This window comes from Ichthyophthirius multifiliis (genome assembly GCF_000220395.1).
Source record: "Ichthyophthirius multifiliis unplaced genomic scaffold scaff_1120509251129, whole genome shotgun sequence".
NCBI lineage: Eukaryota > Ciliophora > Oligohymenophorea > Hymenostomatida > Ichthyophthirius > Ichthyophthirius multifiliis.
In genome coordinates, this window is record NW_004086177.1 from 98,462 (window position 1) to 118,503 (window position 20,042).

At 16.8% G+C, this 20,042-nt stretch overlaps 2 protein-coding genes across 2 annotated transcripts, besides 18 other annotated features; one reads left to right on the forward strand and one right to left on the reverse strand. All coding sequences in view use genetic code 6, as the record gives it.

The window, feature by feature from the left end:
- The first annotated feature begins 1,013 nt into the window (after positions 1–1,013).
- Positions 1,014–1,092: a microsatellite.
- Positions 1,014–1,093: a microsatellite.
- Positions 1,094–1,204: 111 nt separating this feature from the next.
- Positions 1,205–1,249: a microsatellite.
- Positions 1,250–1,287: 38 nt separating this feature from the next.
- Positions 1,288–1,357: a microsatellite.
- Positions 1,358–1,429: 72 nt separating this feature from the next.
- Positions 1,430–1,471: a microsatellite.
- A 1,989-nt stretch (positions 1,472–3,460) lies between these two features.
- Positions 3,461–3,512: a microsatellite.
- Positions 3,475–3,512: a microsatellite.
- A 1,605-nt stretch (positions 3,513–5,117) lies between these two features.
- IMG5_145910 (hypothetical protein) lies at positions 5,118–7,517 on the reverse strand (the record flags this gene model as incomplete). The annotated part of the gene is made up of 4 exons (XM_004031124.1): positions 5,118–5,950; positions 5,995–6,158; positions 6,206–6,581; positions 6,641–7,517. The coding sequence occupies 4 exons, from the start codon at positions 7,515–7,517 to the stop codon at positions 5,118–5,120; spliced, it is 2,250 nt and encodes a 749-aa protein (XP_004031172.1).
- A 477-nt stretch (positions 7,518–7,994) lies between these two features.
- Positions 7,995–8,045: a microsatellite.
- Positions 8,046–11,869: 3,824 nt separating this feature from the next.
- Positions 11,870–11,916: a microsatellite.
- A 942-nt stretch (positions 11,917–12,858) lies between these two features.
- Positions 12,859–12,895: a microsatellite.
- Positions 12,896–13,049: 154 nt separating this feature from the next.
- Positions 13,050–13,129: a microsatellite.
- Positions 13,051–13,133: a microsatellite.
- Positions 13,052–13,094: a microsatellite.
- Positions 13,065–13,134: a microsatellite.
- Positions 13,130–13,260: a microsatellite.
- Positions 13,261–14,079: 819 nt separating this feature from the next.
- Positions 14,080–14,118: a microsatellite.
- Positions 14,119–15,506: 1,388 nt separating this feature from the next.
- Positions 15,507–15,548: a microsatellite.
- A 1,263-nt stretch (positions 15,549–16,811) lies between these two features.
- On the forward strand, positions 16,812–20,042 carry IMG5_145920 (insulin-degrading enzyme, putative; the record flags this gene model as incomplete). The annotated part of the gene is made up of 8 exons (XM_004031125.1): positions 16,812–16,989; positions 17,039–17,216; positions 17,266–17,692; positions 17,743–18,557; positions 18,616–19,159; positions 19,212–19,542; positions 19,587–19,745; positions 19,798–20,042. 8 exons carry the CDS (start codon positions 16,812–16,814, stop codon positions 20,040–20,042), a joined length of 2,877 nt encoding a protein of 958 aa, XP_004031173.1.
- Positions 18,234–18,269: a microsatellite.

Consider the following 20,042-nt stretch of genomic DNA (forward strand, 5'->3'; position numbering starts at 1 on the left):
TTCAAATAATTTTTTTTAAAAACTCTATCAACAACCAAATAAGTTCATTATTTATATAGTAAAATTTGAAAAAAAAATCAGAAAAAATAAATATATAATATGAACCAACAATACAAAAAAAAAATATTTATTACAAATTAGTGTCTATAATATTCAACTTTATTTTATTATTAAAATCTTAATTATTAAAATTATAATTGAAAATATTTATTGTTACAATGTTTATTATAAAATTTTTCAAATTATTATTAACTTAATATCAAATTTACTTAAATATTATCAATAAAATGATAAAAGTCTATTATTGTATTTTTTTGTAACTTCCTTTTATATAACCTATAAAAATTTTAATTTTAATGGAAATTCTTATTTTTCTTAATTAATTGATATTTTAAAATTTAGAAATAAATTCTTTTTTCTTTTTCATAAAAGATTTAATTTAAAATGATTTATTTTCAATTGAGTTATATTTAAAAAAATTATTTTTTACAATAATATTTTATTGTTTATTGTGTTAAGAAAAAAAAAAATTATGATGTGTTATTAGTACAATATATACATAAAAATTACATTCAAAATTAATATTTTAGATTTTCTTATTAACCTGAATAAAATTAGTATTTATTTATCAATATAAATGTTAACTGAATTGCACAATAATAAAGTTTAAAGAATTTAAATTGATAATTAATTAATAAAAGTATTAAAATTTTAAGCTAATATAATGCTATTTATGATAATTAAATAAATGTAACGAGATATAATATTTTAGATAATTAATAATAATAATGAAAACTTAATAGAATTATTTTTAATTTTATTTTAAAATAAAAAATAATTTAATTATTTTTAATTTAACATAACTAATAATAAATAAAAAATAAAAAATATTTAACTAATATTTTAAATATTATTTTAAAATTAAATTATAAATAAAATATAATTAAATCAATACATTAAATAGTGATAAAATAATATTATATTATATAAACATATGTAAATTATAATATTAAATTTATAAAAATAAAAAAAAAAGAATATTTATAAAAGTATAAAAAAAAAAAAATTATTAAAAAATATTAAAAAATAAAATTAAATAATATTAATTTAAACAAAAATAAAAATCTTAATTAAAAATGAAAAATATATTATGTATTTTTTATTAAGAAATTCTATATGATATAATATAGCTTATTAATATTTTTATAAATAAAATAAAATATAAAAAAAATAATATTAAAAAATAAAAAAATATTAAATTTATTTACAAAATAAAATAAAACTATTAATAAATAAATAAATAAAATAATAAATAAATAAATAAATAAAATAAATAAATAAATAAATAAATAAATAATATTATTTAAAATATAAATTAAAATGTTAAAATAAAGTTAATAAAACTAACAACTTATTGTAAATTCAAATGAAAGTTTATAAAATTTAAATGATTTATAATAATCTAAAGATTAGGTTTCAGGGAGTCATTCCTAATAACCTAAATAACTTGAGTAAATTTGTTTTGTTAAAATAAATAAAGAATGGAAGATATATTAATAAATTATGTTGTCTTTTTTTTTAATGTTATCAGTAGTATTTTTTTTTCCATATTTTCAATATTGGGATCCTTATAAATTTCAAAATACTTAATAGAAAAAAGTGTTGAAGAAGAAGTAACATCTATGTTTTAGTAAACTTTAATAAATGCTACAAAAGAATAATCTAATTAAATTAAATAAATGATAACATCATATGCATCATCATTAGAAATAGTAACCAGAATCTTTTTAAGTTCTTTAAATTAAAATGACTTATATGATGATCGATTATATGATAAAATATTTAATAAAATTCCTTTAAGTTCAAAAGAAAAAAAATATCCCCTCACTCACATTTTTTTAGAATAAAATCTAACAAAATAGGATCTTTAATTATCCAAATCCAGATATTTTTAAAATTAGTTAGTTTCCTTGGATGGATTTACTTACTTTTCTTCAGAAGCTAAAGAACCTACTTTTGACTAACTTTCTTTAAAAGGATAAGAATATTTACTAGCAGCATAAAATCTTAATTATTTTTTGAAAGATCTTATCTTTTTTTAGCGTGAAATTAGTAAAATATAAACCCTTTATCTCTGTTTTGAAAAAGATCTTAATATTTTCTACCCAGCAGGCTCTGTTAACCACTTTAAATAAAGTAAACCTATGTATAATGCTTTAGAAAGAGAATGGTATAAAAATGCATAATAAGAATTTTCAGATACAAATAAAATTAGCGCACTTCTTGAAGGTCCTTATACTGATTTTGCTACTAATTTACCTATTATTACTCTTATAAGACCTATTGTTTCTAAATAAAAATAAATGATTGGAACTGCTTCTATTGATATACTTTAATTTGATTTCTAAAGTATATTCTAAAAGGAGTGCTTATATAAAACTGATTTATACTATTTAGTTAATATCTCAACTGGATATATTCTAAATGATCCATTAAATTTGAATAAAATAGATCCATTTAATAAAAATAATTAATAATATTCTGTTTTTTAAGGTTAAACTGCACAATTTACTAAATTTAATTGGTATTTAAAAAAAAAATAGAAAAAAATAAAAAAAAAATAGGGATTTAATAAAAAATTTAAATTATAAAAAAAACTAAACATTTCAAATAGAAAACTTTAAAAACGAAAAAGTTTTAATATATAGAGAATTTATAAGTATAGGTGTTAATTCAAAATATGAATACGTTTTAATAGGATAAGTTCCATTTCATGAAGGAATGGATTAATTAGAGATAATTAAAACTTATATACACGATAACGTATAATATGTATAATTATGCTTATTATATACAATAATAGCATTTGTATGCATTTCTTTAATAACAATATTTTTTATTTAAAAGCAATAATATATCCATTATAAATGTTATCTAATTATGCGAATTAAATAAACAGAAACAATGAAAAATAAGTGACTGAAGAAAAAATTAATTTAAAATAATTAAAAAGTAATGATGAATCAATTCAAGAACTTATTTATGCTTTTATAGATATTTCGAAACGATTTTCAGGATAAAAAAAAGAATTATTTATGATAAAAAAATTTCTGAAGAAAATAAAATTAATTATTCGAAAAATTAAAATAAAAAAGAAAACTCTCTTCTTTACGATGAAGGAATATAATAGCTTTTAAACAAAAACGAATTTGATTAAATAGTAAAAGCAAACGAATAAGGAAAATATTTTTAGTAATTAATTAATAAGTATGGGATCCCAAATATACATTTATTAAATCGAAATAAAGAAAGTAATAAAGAAAAAAATGGATAAAGTCCCTTTTCAATTAATAATTATAATAATAATACTACTAGTATTGTTAAAGAAAAATTAATTATTGATGAATTTATTCCTTAATAAATTATGTTTATATGATTTATTTTTAATTTTCATATTGAATATTATTATGTATTTTATATTATTTAATTTTATTATTTTAATTATTTATTTTCAAGATTATTAACTCGATTGTTTAAATAAGTGTTTGTTTGAAATATTTAATCATATTTTTATATTTAATCTTCTTATTTTTATTTTTTTAAATGAATAAATATAAACTTATAAACTTCATCACAAAATTTATTTGATTTATTGATTAAATATTTTGTTGTATTTCTAATTAATTAATTTTCTCCATAAATTCAGTATTTTAATCCAAAATTTTATCCTCTTTTAATTAAATTATTGTTTTCCCTGTATATCAACTAAGTTATCTATTACTTTTTTTTTAAAAAAAAAATATTTTAATTTTTTTATCTAATATATTACCAATTCTATTTATTTATATTTATGTTTAATTTTTTAATTAAAAATTGCATAAATTCAGTATATTTTAAAAACTTAACTAGTTTTTAATTCATAAATAGTTTTGTAAGGTTATTTTAATTCTTTTTTTGCATATTTTAATTTAAATTAAGCTTTATAATTATTTTATTTAATATATACTATTTTATTATTTTATATTAAGTATAATTAATTTTAATTTAACTTTTTTTGATTTGTTTTTGTTATTTTTAAAAAATGAAATAAAATATAAATAAATTAAAAATCAAATTTAATTTAATTTAATTTCGAAATATATATTTTACAATAATCTATAATTATTGTTTAAGATTTCTATTTATTCACTAAAGCATTAACAATAACTTAATTTTTAATAAATTCATCTAAATACATTACTATACTTTAATAAGATTTGAATATCCACTTAAATATTATAAATTAATTCATCATATCTTTACGAAAATACTATAACATTTTGTATAAAATATATTTTATTAATTTTTCTAATAAATTCTTAAATTAAAAATATTATTTAAGAACTTTTTTCCTTATTTTAAATTTAATTACATTTTTCGTGTTTATTTGGAGTATAATTATATTTCTTTTATTATTAATACATTAAAAATATTATAAATTTTATTTATGTATGAAAATATTCATCATATCATTTAAATGAGCTATTAATTATAAAATAAATATTTAAAATATTAATTAATGTTTTTCAATAAAGAAAAGTACATAATATTTAAGAAATAAATTCAAATTTTAACTTCATTTGTGATATAAAATCAAAATAATTATAATTTAAATATGTTTGTTTTTTTATATATTTTATAAAATTTTCTATTGATAATTTAATTTTATATGATATAAAGTTATTTGTAGTTTAATAATTTTTATAAGGTATACTTTATTTTTATGATTTGAAACATATCAATTTATTTTTTTTAATTATATTTATAAATATATATAATCAAATTATTTGTCACTTTTCAAAAATTTTTCTAAAAGATTTTATTTATCCTTAATATTTTTTTTATTGAAAATAATAAAATTTAACATATACATTTATATTGCTTTAGTAAATCATTTTATTACCTATTTTATATATAAACTCAATAATATTTAGTTAAAATAATTAAATTTATTAGATATTTAATTACGAAAATAATATAAAATAAATAATAAATGAAAAAAAAAATAAGTAAATATTTGTTTATTTTTAAATTTAATTTTTTATTATTTTAATCTATAGTTAAATAAATTATTTTAATCAATGATTTTTATTTTTATATTGAATAATAATTTCTTTCTATTTATTAATTAAGGCTTCTTTTCCAATCTCATCTGTTGCAGGATTAGCTCTATCATAATCCTATTTTTTAAATTTCATAAAATAAATGAAAAACAAATTAATATTTTACATATTAAAATTTAGTTAAATTATCGCTATAACTTGTTGTAAGAGAGTCAGCTTCTTTTACATAAAATAATTTTTAGTTAACTTTATCCGTAGGTATTAATATATTGAGAAATCCTAAAAATATAGCAATGTAAGAAATAAAACTAACTTAAATTTATTTAGTATACAAAAGAACAAATTCAAAACTAACAGTAGAAATCTTTAATTATATAAAAATATATATTTAAATAAATTAAATACAGTATATAAAGGTAATAAGAATTCCATTATTTCAATCATTTATTAAGAAACAATATGACTAACTTAATATTTGACACATCTATGGTTTAGTAGTTTCCACTTTTATAAAAATAAAATTAAATAAATTAAATAAATTACTTTCTAAATAAAGTAAAGTAAACCAATAGAAACAAATTAAATAACAATACCTAAAGGAATTAAAGGACTATAGAAAATACATACAAACATATTTTTCATAAGAGCAGCGTAATCTTAAGCAAGATTACTTGGCACATCTTCATATAGGGCATTAATTTATCTCTAAGTAAAATATGTTTAGATTTTTTTCTTATTAGTATATCTCATTATAATTTTAACAATCCTAGAAGGATCTACAATTAAAGAAACAACTGCAATTAAACCAGATGTAATAAATACATATTGCTGATTAAAAACAAGCCCAGCTAAATTAAAAAAAATAAGAATTTTTGTTTTTATTTTTTTTTACTTTTTGAATATATATTCTCAGCTGCTTATTCTCTTTATCCATTAAAGTAAAAAAATCCGACTTTTATTAAAAATGTCATTATAGCAGTATTTAAGAATTAAGAAATTGTTAATTTTATAGACAATGAGCTTAATTCTTCTGTCCTTGTATAATGCTTTTCAAAACTTGATTTAAATTATTTTTAAATGTAAAAATTTAGAAAATAAATTACATTGATAATTAAGTTAAAAATATTTAAAGACCATAATTTAATGCAGGAATAACTGCAGAAATTAAAATAGCAAATATTTTAGATTATTTATCTTCTAGTTTATCTTTTTCATTATTTTTATTAATTTAATCTTAAATATACATTAGTGCAAATATAATTAATCCACAAATTACTAACAATAAAATAGTTACTAAAGTTGAAATTATATTACTTTTTAACTAATTAAATGTGCTGTATTACAAAAATTCCCAATTTACATCAGTACATTCAGGTGCTTACTAAACCTTGACTTTTTATCCATTTATTAGGATCAAATTTTTACTTCCAAAAAATAATTTATTTTCAGCTTAGTAAGCATCTAAGATTAAATTTTTATCTTTTTATTTTTAATTTTTATACTTATTTTAAAAAAAAAAATGATTATTTTATATTTACCATTTTCATTTTCAAAACTAACAAATGCATGACCTGTAAAAATCTAATTATTTTATTTTCCATTTAAACCGTCATAATATTATCTCTTTAATTCAGTAATTTATTAATTAATTTCTTTTGCTTTAGCCTTAAGTTCTTAGAGCTATTAGTTTTTTTCTTCTTAATTCAAATTTTATAATTGATAAACATTCTAGAATTATTCAGTAATTTTTTGCTTTTCCTTATATACATTATTAATATCATCAAGTTTATAACTTAAAGTAAGATTAGCTATTTTCATAAAATTCTGTTTATTTAAAGCTTCTTCATATTATTATTTGAAAACATTTTAAAGTGATTAAATGATGTCATTTCTTAATTAAGTTTCCATATCATCAACATCATCCCCATATTATGGGATTTAAGAAATCCAAATAGTATAATCACTTGCTGAAATGCATAATTCATCACATCTTTCATTTAAATTCCTTTAAGTTGTTCTCAAATATTAAAGAATAAAAATTATAGTGCAAACAGTAATCAAGTTCATAATGTCTTATAAATAAATTAATCTTTCATTATGAATTTTATTAACATAAGATAATTTAGTAGTCCAAGTATCATAGCAATCAATCTTGGGTTTTAATTATTCTTTTTTTAAAAAGAAATTCGAATAAGATTATTACCCTTCCTCTTTTTAGCAATCTTTTCCAAGTTAAAAATTTGTCAATAAGTTAAAAGCACCTGAAGATATCAAAATCATAAAAAGTACTAAAAGACAACCTTTAACAAAATCAAAATACATAGGGTATCCTGATCCCAAAAAACTTAGTTCTATGTTTTCGTCAAAAAGTCCTATTTTTTCTCTAGCTTCATTTCTACCAGAAAAAACATTCATTTTATGTTCTTTAAAAATTTCTCTAGTTGCTGTTAGTGAATACTTTTACATATTTTTTTATTATTATTTATTTATATATATATGTTTAAACCGCATAAAGTTCTGCCTTTTTTACAGCTTCTTCCTTATTTTCGGGTACTCTGTCAGGATCTAAATCTTTTTTAGCTACATTGTCGTCATAATATTTATCAAAATTACCAGTATTGTATGTTTAATTTTAAATTTCTTTAATCCTATCTGTAAGATTCGACATTTTTGTTATTGTAATAAATAAATAAAAAATGATTTAAATATAAATTTTTTGATTTAAATAAAAAAATATATTTTTATGCACCTAAAATAAATTCAAAATTTTAAAAAATCTATATTGAATACAAATGAAAAAAAAATATTCAATATAATTACGATTATAATTTAATAAAAAAAATAATTAATATTTAATTAAATAATTTAAAAATATACAAAAATATTAATTATAAAATAAATAAAAAATATATAAAACAATAAAAAAAAAAATTTAAAAAAATATGAAAATAAATTAATATAATAAAATCATTAAAAATAAAATTAAGAAAAAAAGTATAAATATATAATAAAACTAAATAAATATTGAATTTATTTAATTAACAAAAAACACAAATATTAAAAAGATATATTTTAATAATAATATAAATTTAAAAAATATTATACAAATTATAATTTTATATTTTTCAAGGTTTTTTAAATTAAAAATAAAAATTCATTTATTTTTTTAATGTAGTGTATTTATGTTTTATTTTTATTAGTATAATAAATTATATTTTCATTTAATTTTCATAAATTAAATTTATATTATTTGTTTTATTTATGATTCTTATTCAAAGATTTTTTATTATAAAATTCTATATTAATAATATTAAGATTTATTTTAAAAAAAAAATCCAATTTTTTTTTTATAAAAAACTCTAATTTTATTAAATAACATATTATTATTATATTCCCAAATAATTTTTAAATTAAAAAAATTTTTGTTTTAAATTTTATTTTTATTATTATTTTTCAAGCAAAAATTGCAAATGCATTTATAATTATAAAATAATTTAATTAATGAATATTCATAAAATAAGATGTAAATAGTTAAAAACTTAATTGAAATGGGTAAATTTTTTTATAAATTTAATTATTTTAATTTTTTTTAGGTTTCCCCTCTGAACAAGCAATAAAAGCACAAAAATATGCAAAATAAAAAGATAATATAGAAGAGTTATTAAATTTCTTAATTAAAGGTTAAAATGGTTGGCTTCATTAATTTGCAAGTGATTTAAATGAATTAAACAGGTGTCTATATAAAAATATTTTAATTTTAATAAATTAAAAAGATGCGCAATATGCAATGAAACATTATCAGAACATGAAAATTAGAACTTGAACTAAGTATTAATAAATTTTTCAGATAATAATAGTAATTGCAGTTCGTATAATTAACCAATTAACAAAAATTTATAAATAATAAAAATTGGAAGTAAACATTAAAATTAATAAAGTATAATTTAAATCAATTAAAACAACAATATATCACAACATAATAATAACATAGATTAAAGTTTTAATAATATAATAATAAACAATATATATATGAATAATTAAAATTCATTATTAAACTCAAAGTTTCAAGAAATAAAAAAATTACAATAATGTGAAGTATGTTTTATGAAATATTCATATAATGATATGAAAAAATTGCCATGTAATCATATTTATTGTTAGCTTTGTGTAGAAAAACATATATTATCATGTATGAATTAGGCAAAAGTAAAAAAATAAAAATAGAGGCAAAAATATTTGTTTTTAGTATATAAATATTAGATGTTTAAATTATGATTGCCTTTTTATATTTCAAGACGAGCATATAAAAACTCTTTTAGATTCAGAAAAAGCCGAAAAGTTTTTTAAACTTAAAGAAATTTATTTATTAAACTAAGATCCGAACGTAATTTGGTGTCCATCCCCTTTTTGTGGTAGATATATAAAGTTATCTGAATAAATTCGTTAAAAATTTAAAGAAATATAATGTTAATATTGTAATGAAAAAATATGTTTAAAATGCCTTCGGAAATCCCATTCTAAGAAAATTTGTTGTTTCTTCAATAAAAGTTGTGATGAAGAATTAAATGAAGAATACGAAGCTTGGGCTAAAGGGAAGCCTATATAATTATGTCCTAAATGTAATGTTCGTGTTGAAAAGTTAGAAGGATGCAATCATATGACTTGTTTTGTCTGTAATTATAATTGGTGTTGGCTATGTAGATAATAAATTTTATATGGACATTATATGATTGCTAATCCGTTTGGGTGTCCAGGTATGTCTGGTTAAGATTTTACTACAGATTAATGGCCGAAATGGAAAATTTATTTGAGGAGGGTTGCCATTTTTATTTTTATTTTATTATGTATTATTTTTGGAGTATTTATTATTTATCCTTTGATTTTTGGATTTTATTTATGGTATAGATATTATGATAGTAAATTGGCGTTTTTATTAACAAAAAGCTTAGATTTTTGCTTTTTTTGCTATTATATTGCTTATTTCTTCTTTATTTTAATTGGAATTCTAATATATCCTATATTTTTTGCTCTTGCGATTTTTCCTTGTTTACCTCTATTTTTGTTTAGTTAATCTTGGAGAAATTATATGTCTAAATCATTTCCTGCTGGTCAATCTATATTTTTGAATATTTTTTCAAATTTAAGAGAAAGGATTACTTGAAAAAAAAAATTATTTTAATTAAATAATTCGAGAATAATGATTTTTTAAATTTTTATTTTATTTTAAAATTTATTGTATATAATAAAATAAATGATATTTTTTTTTTTGAATATAAGGTTAAATATATTATTTATTTGTTTTATCTTTAAATATTTAAAAATAATAATATATATTATTAGTTATTTTAACCGAACATAAAAAATAAAATGATTTTTAATGAAGAGGAAAATCAGATTAAACATTAAGAATTTAACAAAAAATAATTTTTAAGTATTTAAGGACTTTAGAATATAATAAAACCAATAGGATAAACAAATTAATAAATTGATAAAAGTAAAAATTAATAGAGCCTCTCAAAATCATTAAGCAATTCATAATTAATTTAAAACTAAAATAATTTAACGTTAAAAATGAGTAAAAAATCAACTAATTATAAATTTACTATTATATTTAAAAAAAAAAGATAATTTTAAACTTTAGGATTCTTATTCGAATTCAAAATACTCAAAAAAGTTAAAAAAAATATAATTGAATGAAATATGTGATTTAAAATAAAAACTGAAAAACATAAAAAAGCCTTAAGAATAAAATTAAAAAGTAATTTTTATTTTATAAATTATATATACATAACTAATGCTAATTTTTTAAAAGTAAATATATTAATATATTGATAAGTAAACGCACTTATTATCTATCAAAAAAATTCGAGAAAATATTAATAAATAAGTTAAAATTCAACAACCACAATAAAAAGTATTAAGCATTTTTAATAGTATATAAGTTGATTCAAATTAAAATAAATATAAAGAAAAATAAGAAAACATTAATAAAAATCTATAAATAATATATTAAAATTAATAATCAAATAAAAAATAAAGCTATTAAGTTTCAAATAGTGAATAAAATTCATTGAATTAATCAAAAAATTTCGAAAATTAAAAATAAAAAAATAACTGTTTATCTAATAAAAATAAACAATAAAATGTTCTTAAGTCAGTTAGTTTTTCTGGAGCATAAAATAAATTTTATTAATCTAATTATTATTTAAAAAATAATTCTTAATAAAAATAATAAAATAAGTAATATTAATAATTTAACCTTATAAAAAGTAACAATTAAGAACTAAAGAAAATTAATTTTTCATAAAATAATTTAGATTCTGAAAGTTGTCTAAAATAAATAGAATAAAGTATACAAATTAGACTAAAAAATATTTCTTCTGTTAAATAAATATATATTGATAAAAGTAAAATAAATAATTATTTTGCAATTTAAATTTCTAAATATCAAAAGTTGGAATAGAAAGTTTAGTTTTTAGAAAAATAAAACTAATTATTTATAAAAAAAAATAAAGATTTATAGAAATAAATTGAGAATCAAGAAATAGTTAATAAAGAATTAACTAAAAAAAAAAAATTTTTGAATAATAAATTAATACAAAATATTCTAGCTAAAAGTATACAAATTAACAAACATAAACTATTATTGGATCAAATGAAATATAAGAAATTAATAAGAATATAAACTCTTAATATCTATAAGAATAAAACTAAGCACTTTAAGATTATGTTGATTAATTGGAATTAAAAATAAGCAAATACAAAAGAAAAAATAAAATATTTTAAAAAATAATGGATATTTTAAAATAATAAGGACTTGATGCTTAAGCTCTTTTTAATTAAATTGATAACCAAGAGTTATAAATTGAATAAGATTCATAAGATAAAAATATGGTTTCCAATAATTTAAGAAAATAAAAAGAAAATTAAAAAATATATTCTTATTAGGGAGATGCTGATAATTCAAGTATATTTATATCTATATGTTAATTTATTTTATTTTTATAGTTGTAAATGATTCAGATGAAAGTAGTTTTGATTATTATGGTAAATAAAATTAAATAAATAAAAGTATGCTTTAATATGTTAAAAATAGTGAAAAATCATTTGCCAAAAATAATTAAAATATACCAAAATAATTAAAAATGAAATTATAAATCAATTTAGAAAATGTTATTTAAAATTTAAATTAATTAAACTAAAATGATAAAAACGTAGATAATAATCAAATTGATTCTAATTTAACATTAAATAGCTAATTTATTCTAGATAATATTTAAATTACTTAGGAAGAATTAAAATAATTATAATTATAAATTTAAAAAGATCCTGATAATTTAACTGAGTAATAAATGATTTATGTAGAATAAATACATAATTTGTTTGAAAATAAATGTAATTAACAAAATTAAAGTAAAAATACCATATATATTTTTAATAAGAAATTAAATTATAAAAATGTAAAAAGGTTAAAAATAAATAGAGAAAATTAAATAAACTTCAAATATAAGTTTTTGATGAATTTTAAAGATTCGAATATAAAATAAATTTAAATAAAAATAAAATTAGTAATTTTTCTTAAAAAGAAATATATAAAATCAATAAAATAAATAGTTTTTTTAATTTCAAATATAAGATGCAAAATAAAAAAACAAAATAACAAAAAAAATCGATAAAAATTTAAAATATTTTTATTTGTTAAGTATAAATATATATTTAATTTCAATATGTTTTTTTATTAAAAAATATTTTCTTTATTATTATTTAATATAAATATATTTAAATAATTATTAATTTTTTTTTTTTGAAATAATTGTAAAATCTATAAAATATATAATTTTCGATATCAAATTTAAAATATTGATTTAATTTGCAAAAATTTATTTTCATCTTATAAAAGTAATTGTAAATCATAAAAATTAATTTAGAGATTTTATAAAGTTTCCTAAATAAAAAAAAAATATAAAATATAATAAAAAATAATATAAAATAAGAATATTATAATAATATTAATAATATATAAATAATATATTTATATTTATATTTATATTTATATTTATATTTATATTTGTATTTGTATTTGTATTTATATTTATATTTATATTTATATTTATATTTGTATTTGTATTTGTATTTATACTTTTATATATATTTATATATTTTTTTACATTTATTTTCTCTTTAAAAATATCAATTAAATTTAATTTGAAATATTTTTAATTAAATCTTAATATTTATTTTCTTTTAGAAGATACATGTTCGCTCATTCTAGCTTATTTTTAATATTTTTCAATTTATTGTTTATCCTTTTCTTCACTATGAAGGTCTGGTAGCATTCTTAATAATAAAAATTTTATATTTTCAAAAAATATTTCATTTGTGAAATTAGGTAATATACATAGCAATGATATAGTATTTAACCTCGAAGAATTTTTATTATTTGTGAATTCCATATTTTAAATCCACATTTTCAAAAATGCATTTAAATCATATTATTCAACTTTTTTTTAAAACTATTTGATATATATTATAATAAAAATATATACTTTTTAATAATTAAATAAAATCTTCTAAGTTTAAAATTAATAGCATGTTTATTGTATTTTATAAAGATTATCGATATTCAGGTACAAATTAAGTTGTTTTACTTATATTTTCTTTCATTAAATCCTTAATTGCATATTTAATTATTTGCAGATAACTTGAAAAAGGTTATCCTTTTTCCCAACAAGTGTTTAAAAGATTTAAAATACTTACTTTTACTCTAGCTTCTTCTTCAAAAAGCTCATCTTGATAATTTTAATTAGTTAATTCATATTATTTTATTAACAAAAGACTTAATTCTTATGCAGAAAACGGATTTAGGTCAAGTAAAATATATTCTTCTATAATGTTAAGAGATTTAGCAATAATTTCTTCATCGTCTTATAAATTTATAATATTTGAAATATTTTACTAATAATATTTTTTGTTATTTAAATTAAAATATAAAGATATAAAATTACAATTAAAATATTAACAATGGCATTATCTATTTATTAGCAAGAATCATATTCCTTAAGTAAAAAATGCCAAAATTTAATAAGAATAAATTCATATTTTTTTTTTTCAAAATTTATATTAATAAATTAAATAGCAAGTTAAAATATTTAAGGTATTTTAGCATATTAATCAAAAAACACTATTAGATTCATAAACATATCAACTATGGCTTCTCTAAGAAATTCACTTTCAGTACTTAAAAGTAAATTTAAATTACTTGCTTATAAAGAGTTTAATATTTAGGTAGAATTTTAAGCTTTTTATAAGATAATTGTTAGGAAGTTTATTAAATGCCAAATTATATTTGAATTAGTAAATTAATTAAATAATTATACAATGATGGGAGTAATTTAATCAACTAAAGAATTGTAATCTATCTAAACATTTTCTTTTTATATAATTTATTATATACAAATACAACATTCATATCTTGTTACAGGCTCAGTATGATCTTTTATTATTTATAAGCATATTTCAATCATTTTTTAATAAGTTAATGGGCAGATAAAATCTATCCATTTTAATATTAATATAGGAATTCTTTTTGCAGCAAAAGAAACAGTTTTACGATTCATATATAAATGTTCTAATATACTTAATATATTTAGTATTTATGATGGATTAAAGTTAATTTTTTTCGATATTTGTGGTATTAATCCTAAAATACACAAAAATCCTTCTTAATATTCAATTCTTAAAAACTAGTAATTTGCTTGATATTTTTTTTTTGTTTTAAATAATTATTCAATTTTTTTTTTAGTTTACTTTCTATTAGTTTTTTTAATAATAATTATATATTAGTTAAACATTAGTTAGTAAATCTATATATTAACTATTCTATAGTACAAACAAGTATATTATGTAAAGAATTATCAAGTTCATTTATAGTTTCATCAATATTATTATCATCCTCTTTTTTTTTTTTTTTCATGTATTTTAGAATTTTTTATTTATCACATATAAATAAAAAAAAATACCTTCTTCAACCATTTTATCTTAACTTTCATAATTTTATTAAAATACATAAGGAAAAAGCTTTTCAATAAAACAATTAAGAATAAATTCTATTCTTTCATTAGAAAAAAACTATGAAAAAGCAATATAACATTAACTTTAATTTTAAGCATTAATATTTTTCATAATTAATTTAGTAAATTATTCAGGAGTAGAATAATAAGATAATTATTTTAGCATTCTATATAAAGCTAAAAGTGAGCTTTTAATTAAACTTTCGGTATTTTCATTAAGTTAGCATTTATTAATCATTAATTCACATAATTATAGAAAATCTTATAAATCATTATGAAACAATACTGAATTTAGTAATTAAATTTAGGACAAGTTTTACATAATTACTTTTATTTATTTTATATAAAGTAGATTATCTTATTAAAGTAAACTTATTATTCGAGCTGATTTAACTAAAAGATTTCTTATTATTTGTTTTACTAAATCTCTATATTTTTAAAAATATATATTTAAAATAAATTTAATATTTTTATATGATTTCTTACTCAATCTATTAATTAATTTATATTGAACAAATAGTATAAGATATTATTTTATCCATTCTTATCGAAGTTTAAATTGAAAGTTAGTTATTCTACTGTTAGTTTGTAATTATTTCCCAAATTTAATGAACAGTTTATAGAAAATTCAAAAGAAAATCATTAAATCCATCAGTATTATTAAAAAGCCTTTTTTTGCTTTACTATTTTAATGAAATTTAACAAGTTTTTAACAAGTTTTATGCTTTTTATAATGTGTTCAAATTTTAGTTTTAAGTTAATTCGATTAAAAATTATTAAAATTCAGAGTGTATATATTTATATAAATCTAAAAAGTTTATCGGAAAATCATTTTTTATTATTAAAGCAAGGCAATTATCTATTTATTTTCTATAAATTTATTCTTAAACATTTTGTAACATTTAAACTAAGCAATTTTTAATCGTTACTTTTGTTTAATCATTTATACATGCTTTTTTTTTAAATAAATTAAAATTTGATATAGTTTAATTAAAATTTAATATAATTTTATTTTAATATATGGTTTTAAATTTTATCATAAAAAAATAGATACATTTCTTTGAATTCAAATTCTTTTAAAAACTGTTCTTTTACTACCAATATTTTAATATAATATTTTTTAAATATATTATAGCAGATAATCTTATAACATCATTCTATTTGAAATATTATTTACATCGTTATTTAACAAAAATAAAAAAAGAAATATAATATTTTTTAAAATACTTAATCAAGTTAAAATATTTGTATAAGATGTAGAGCAAAATAATCATCTTGTTCTTGATTTATTAAATAAGTATTAGCATGCTATCTTGCTTATTCATTAGGGGGATTTTAAATAATAAGTAGATTTTAAAGAAGCTCGTTCATATTTATTTTTATACTTATGTAATAAATATATAAAAAAAGTTATTATAATACAAAATAAAAAATAAAAATAACACTATCGAAAATATAAAAATAATATATATATATTCATTTATTTATTTTATTTTTTGATTAATTTTTTATTTTTATTTTTCTTAAAAATCTTTTATATAAACATTATAAATAAAAACTTACAATTTATTTGTTTTTATATAAAACAATTAGTTTTAATCTAAATAAATTTAATTTACATTATAATTATTTTTATATTATGTCTATTGAACTTTCTAAGGTTATTACACCAAAAACTGATTAAAGAGAGTACAAATTAGTAAAACTATAAAAAAATGATATGTAGATATTACTGATTTCTGATCCATAAATAGATAAAAGTGCAGCAGCAGTAAACGTTAATGTTGGTTAGTATAATGATCCAAAAGAAAGATAAGGTCATTATAAAAAATTATATATTTTTTAAAATGATAAAATTAAAATAAGGACTGGCACATATTTTAGAACACATGTTATTTTTAGGAACTGAAAAATATCCAGATGGCTCTTAATTTGATAAATTTCTAAATGATAATTCAGGATATTCAAATGCTTATACTTCCTTAGATTAAACAAATTATTTTTTTAATTGCTCTAACAGTAGCTTTAAAGAAGCATTAGATAGGTAAATGCATCTTTTTATTTTTATTTAAATTTAACAAAAAATATAAAAGATTTGCTTAGTTTTTTATTAAACCTCTATTTAATGCTGATTTTGTAGAAAGAGAAATAAATGCGGTTCATAGTGAAAATCAGAAAAACCTTTAACAAGATTTATGGAGAGAATATTAATTAATTCGATCAATTAGTAATAAAGATACTGTTTTTAACAAATTCGGAACAGGAAACTTAGAAACTTTAAACCATCCTTCAATAAGAGATGATTTAATAAAATTCTATGATTCATACTATTCATCAAATCTAATGAAAGGTGTTATTTTATCTAATTCTACTCTTAACGAATTAGAATAACTTGCAATAGATTTATTCTCGAATATTCCTAATAAAAATCTTAAACCGATTTAATTTACAGGAAAGCCTTTTGATAATTAAAATTTATAAAAGCTAATAAAAATATCTCCTTGCAAATAAGAAAATAGAGTAAATATTATAAACTATATAACAAAAAATTCTAAAAAAAATAAAAAAAGATGAATATATTATGGATATTTGATAAAGATTATACAGAATTATATCGAAATAACCCTTTACAAAATATAAGTTATTTAATAAATCATAGAGGAAATAAAGGTCTTTTAAATGCTTTAATAAATGAAGGTTTCGCAGAAGATTTAAAATGCAGATATAAATCAAGAATGATACTTTTTAGTGAAATCTAAATTGAAATTTAATTAACTTAAAAAGGACTTTAAGAATACAAAAAAGTCCTGCACTATGTTTTCGAATATGTTAAATTATTAAAAGAAAAAGCCAATTAAAAATGGATTTTTGATGAAAAGTAGAAAATAAATGTTTTAAAGTTTAATTATAATGAATAAATGGAACCAATTAATTATGTAAGTAAAATAGCTTCAAAAATGTAATATTGTAAGTAAGAAGATATTTTAAGATTTGAAGCTGTAGAAGAAGAAGTATTCAACTAATAATAACTATAATAAACTTTTGAATAAATAAAAATTGATAATATTTTAATTAATTTAATATCTTAATAATTTAAAAATGAAGAATTAAATCTTGAAGAATATTATTATAAAACAAAATATTCTATATAAGATTTGGAACAAGATATAATAGAAGATTTCAAAAAAGAAAGAAATTAATAATTAAATTTAGATATACCTTAACTTAATTAATTTTTGCCTAAATCTTTTGATTTAATAGAATCTGAGAATTAATAATATCCAATAAACTTACTGAAAAATGAAAAATTAGAGCTTTGGTATAAAAAAGACAATTAATTTAGAATACCAAAGGTTGTTTTTAAATTAAGAATTAAAAATAATGAGTATTTATTAAAAAAAATTAATATATTTAATTTTTTTTATTAAAAATATGAATTTTAGTTGTGGTTTAGGAAAAAATGCCTAAGCTTAAGTTTTAGCAGAATTATGGATCAGTCTATTTTAAGAGTATACAAGAGAATTAGCTTATTTAGGTAAAACTGCAGGCTTAGAAACAAAAATAGAATTTATAGATGAAATTCAGTTAGAAATTGTTGGTTTTTCAGAATCTATTTAAACTTTTATTTAATAATATTTAGAAAAGACTACTACTTTTAATCCAAAAGAAATTTAAAATAAATTCGAAATTCATTTAGATAAGCTAATTAAAGGCAAAATTAATTTTTCTAAAAAACCTCCTTACGAACAAGGAAGAATTTACAATTTATTTATTTTAACAACAAGAACATTTTCACCTAAGGAATTAAGTAAAGAAGCATAAAAAGTGACATTTGAAACTTTTGAAAAATTTAATGAATAATACTTAAAAAATATCTCACTAGAAATATATTTAGCAGGAAACTTAAATTAAGAAAAGGCTATTGAAATTACTAATTTAACTTCTTCAATATTTTTTGATTAAAGGAATGCTAAACCCATTTAAAGAGTAAATATATATTTTTTTTTTAAACATTTTAATTTATCAAAAAAAAACAAAGAACCAGATATTAGATAGAAGAACTGTAATGCTTTAAAATGATATTAGAAACATTTATGAAGTATAATTAGATGAGTGCGAGAATAACAGTTATATTTCTATTATATTTGAGTTCAAACAAACTAAAAATATAAGAAATAAAGTTATGCTTGAATTATTGGGCAACTTTTTGAATGATTAATTTTATACATAACTAAGAACGGTAGAATAATTAGGGTACATTATATGGTCTTAAATTGTTGAAGTTAGAGGAGTTGGGCATATTCGATTTATAATTTAATCAAGTGTACAATCTCCATAGTATTTAGCATCTAGAATATATGATTTCTTGTGTAATTAAAAAAACTAAATATTCTTATTTTTTAAATATAAAAAGAACAATAAAATAAGTAGTTAGATTAATATTCAGAATAATAATTTTAAGTATTGAAAAATTCAGTTATGGTAAATATAAAGGAAAAAGATGTTAACTTGACTAAAGAAACTTAAAGATTTTTCACTTAAATTTTAACTCATAATTACTAATTTGATTTGAGTAATGAATTTTTATTATATAGATTTTAATTTAAAACTTTTTTATAAAATAGGATAATTAATGCTTGAAAAACTTAACTAAATTTAAATTAATGAGTTTATTTAGACTTTTAAATAAGTTTTAATTTAAGAAAAAAAAGTTGCGGAAATTCATTTAATTTCACATTAGCATAAAGAATAAAATGATTTGCTTAAAAAAGTCTCATCTCCTTATACAAACCTTAAAGTAATAGAATCTGTAGAATAATTTAAACTCGAAAATTCATTACATCCAGATTATTATGCTAAAAAGGATTGA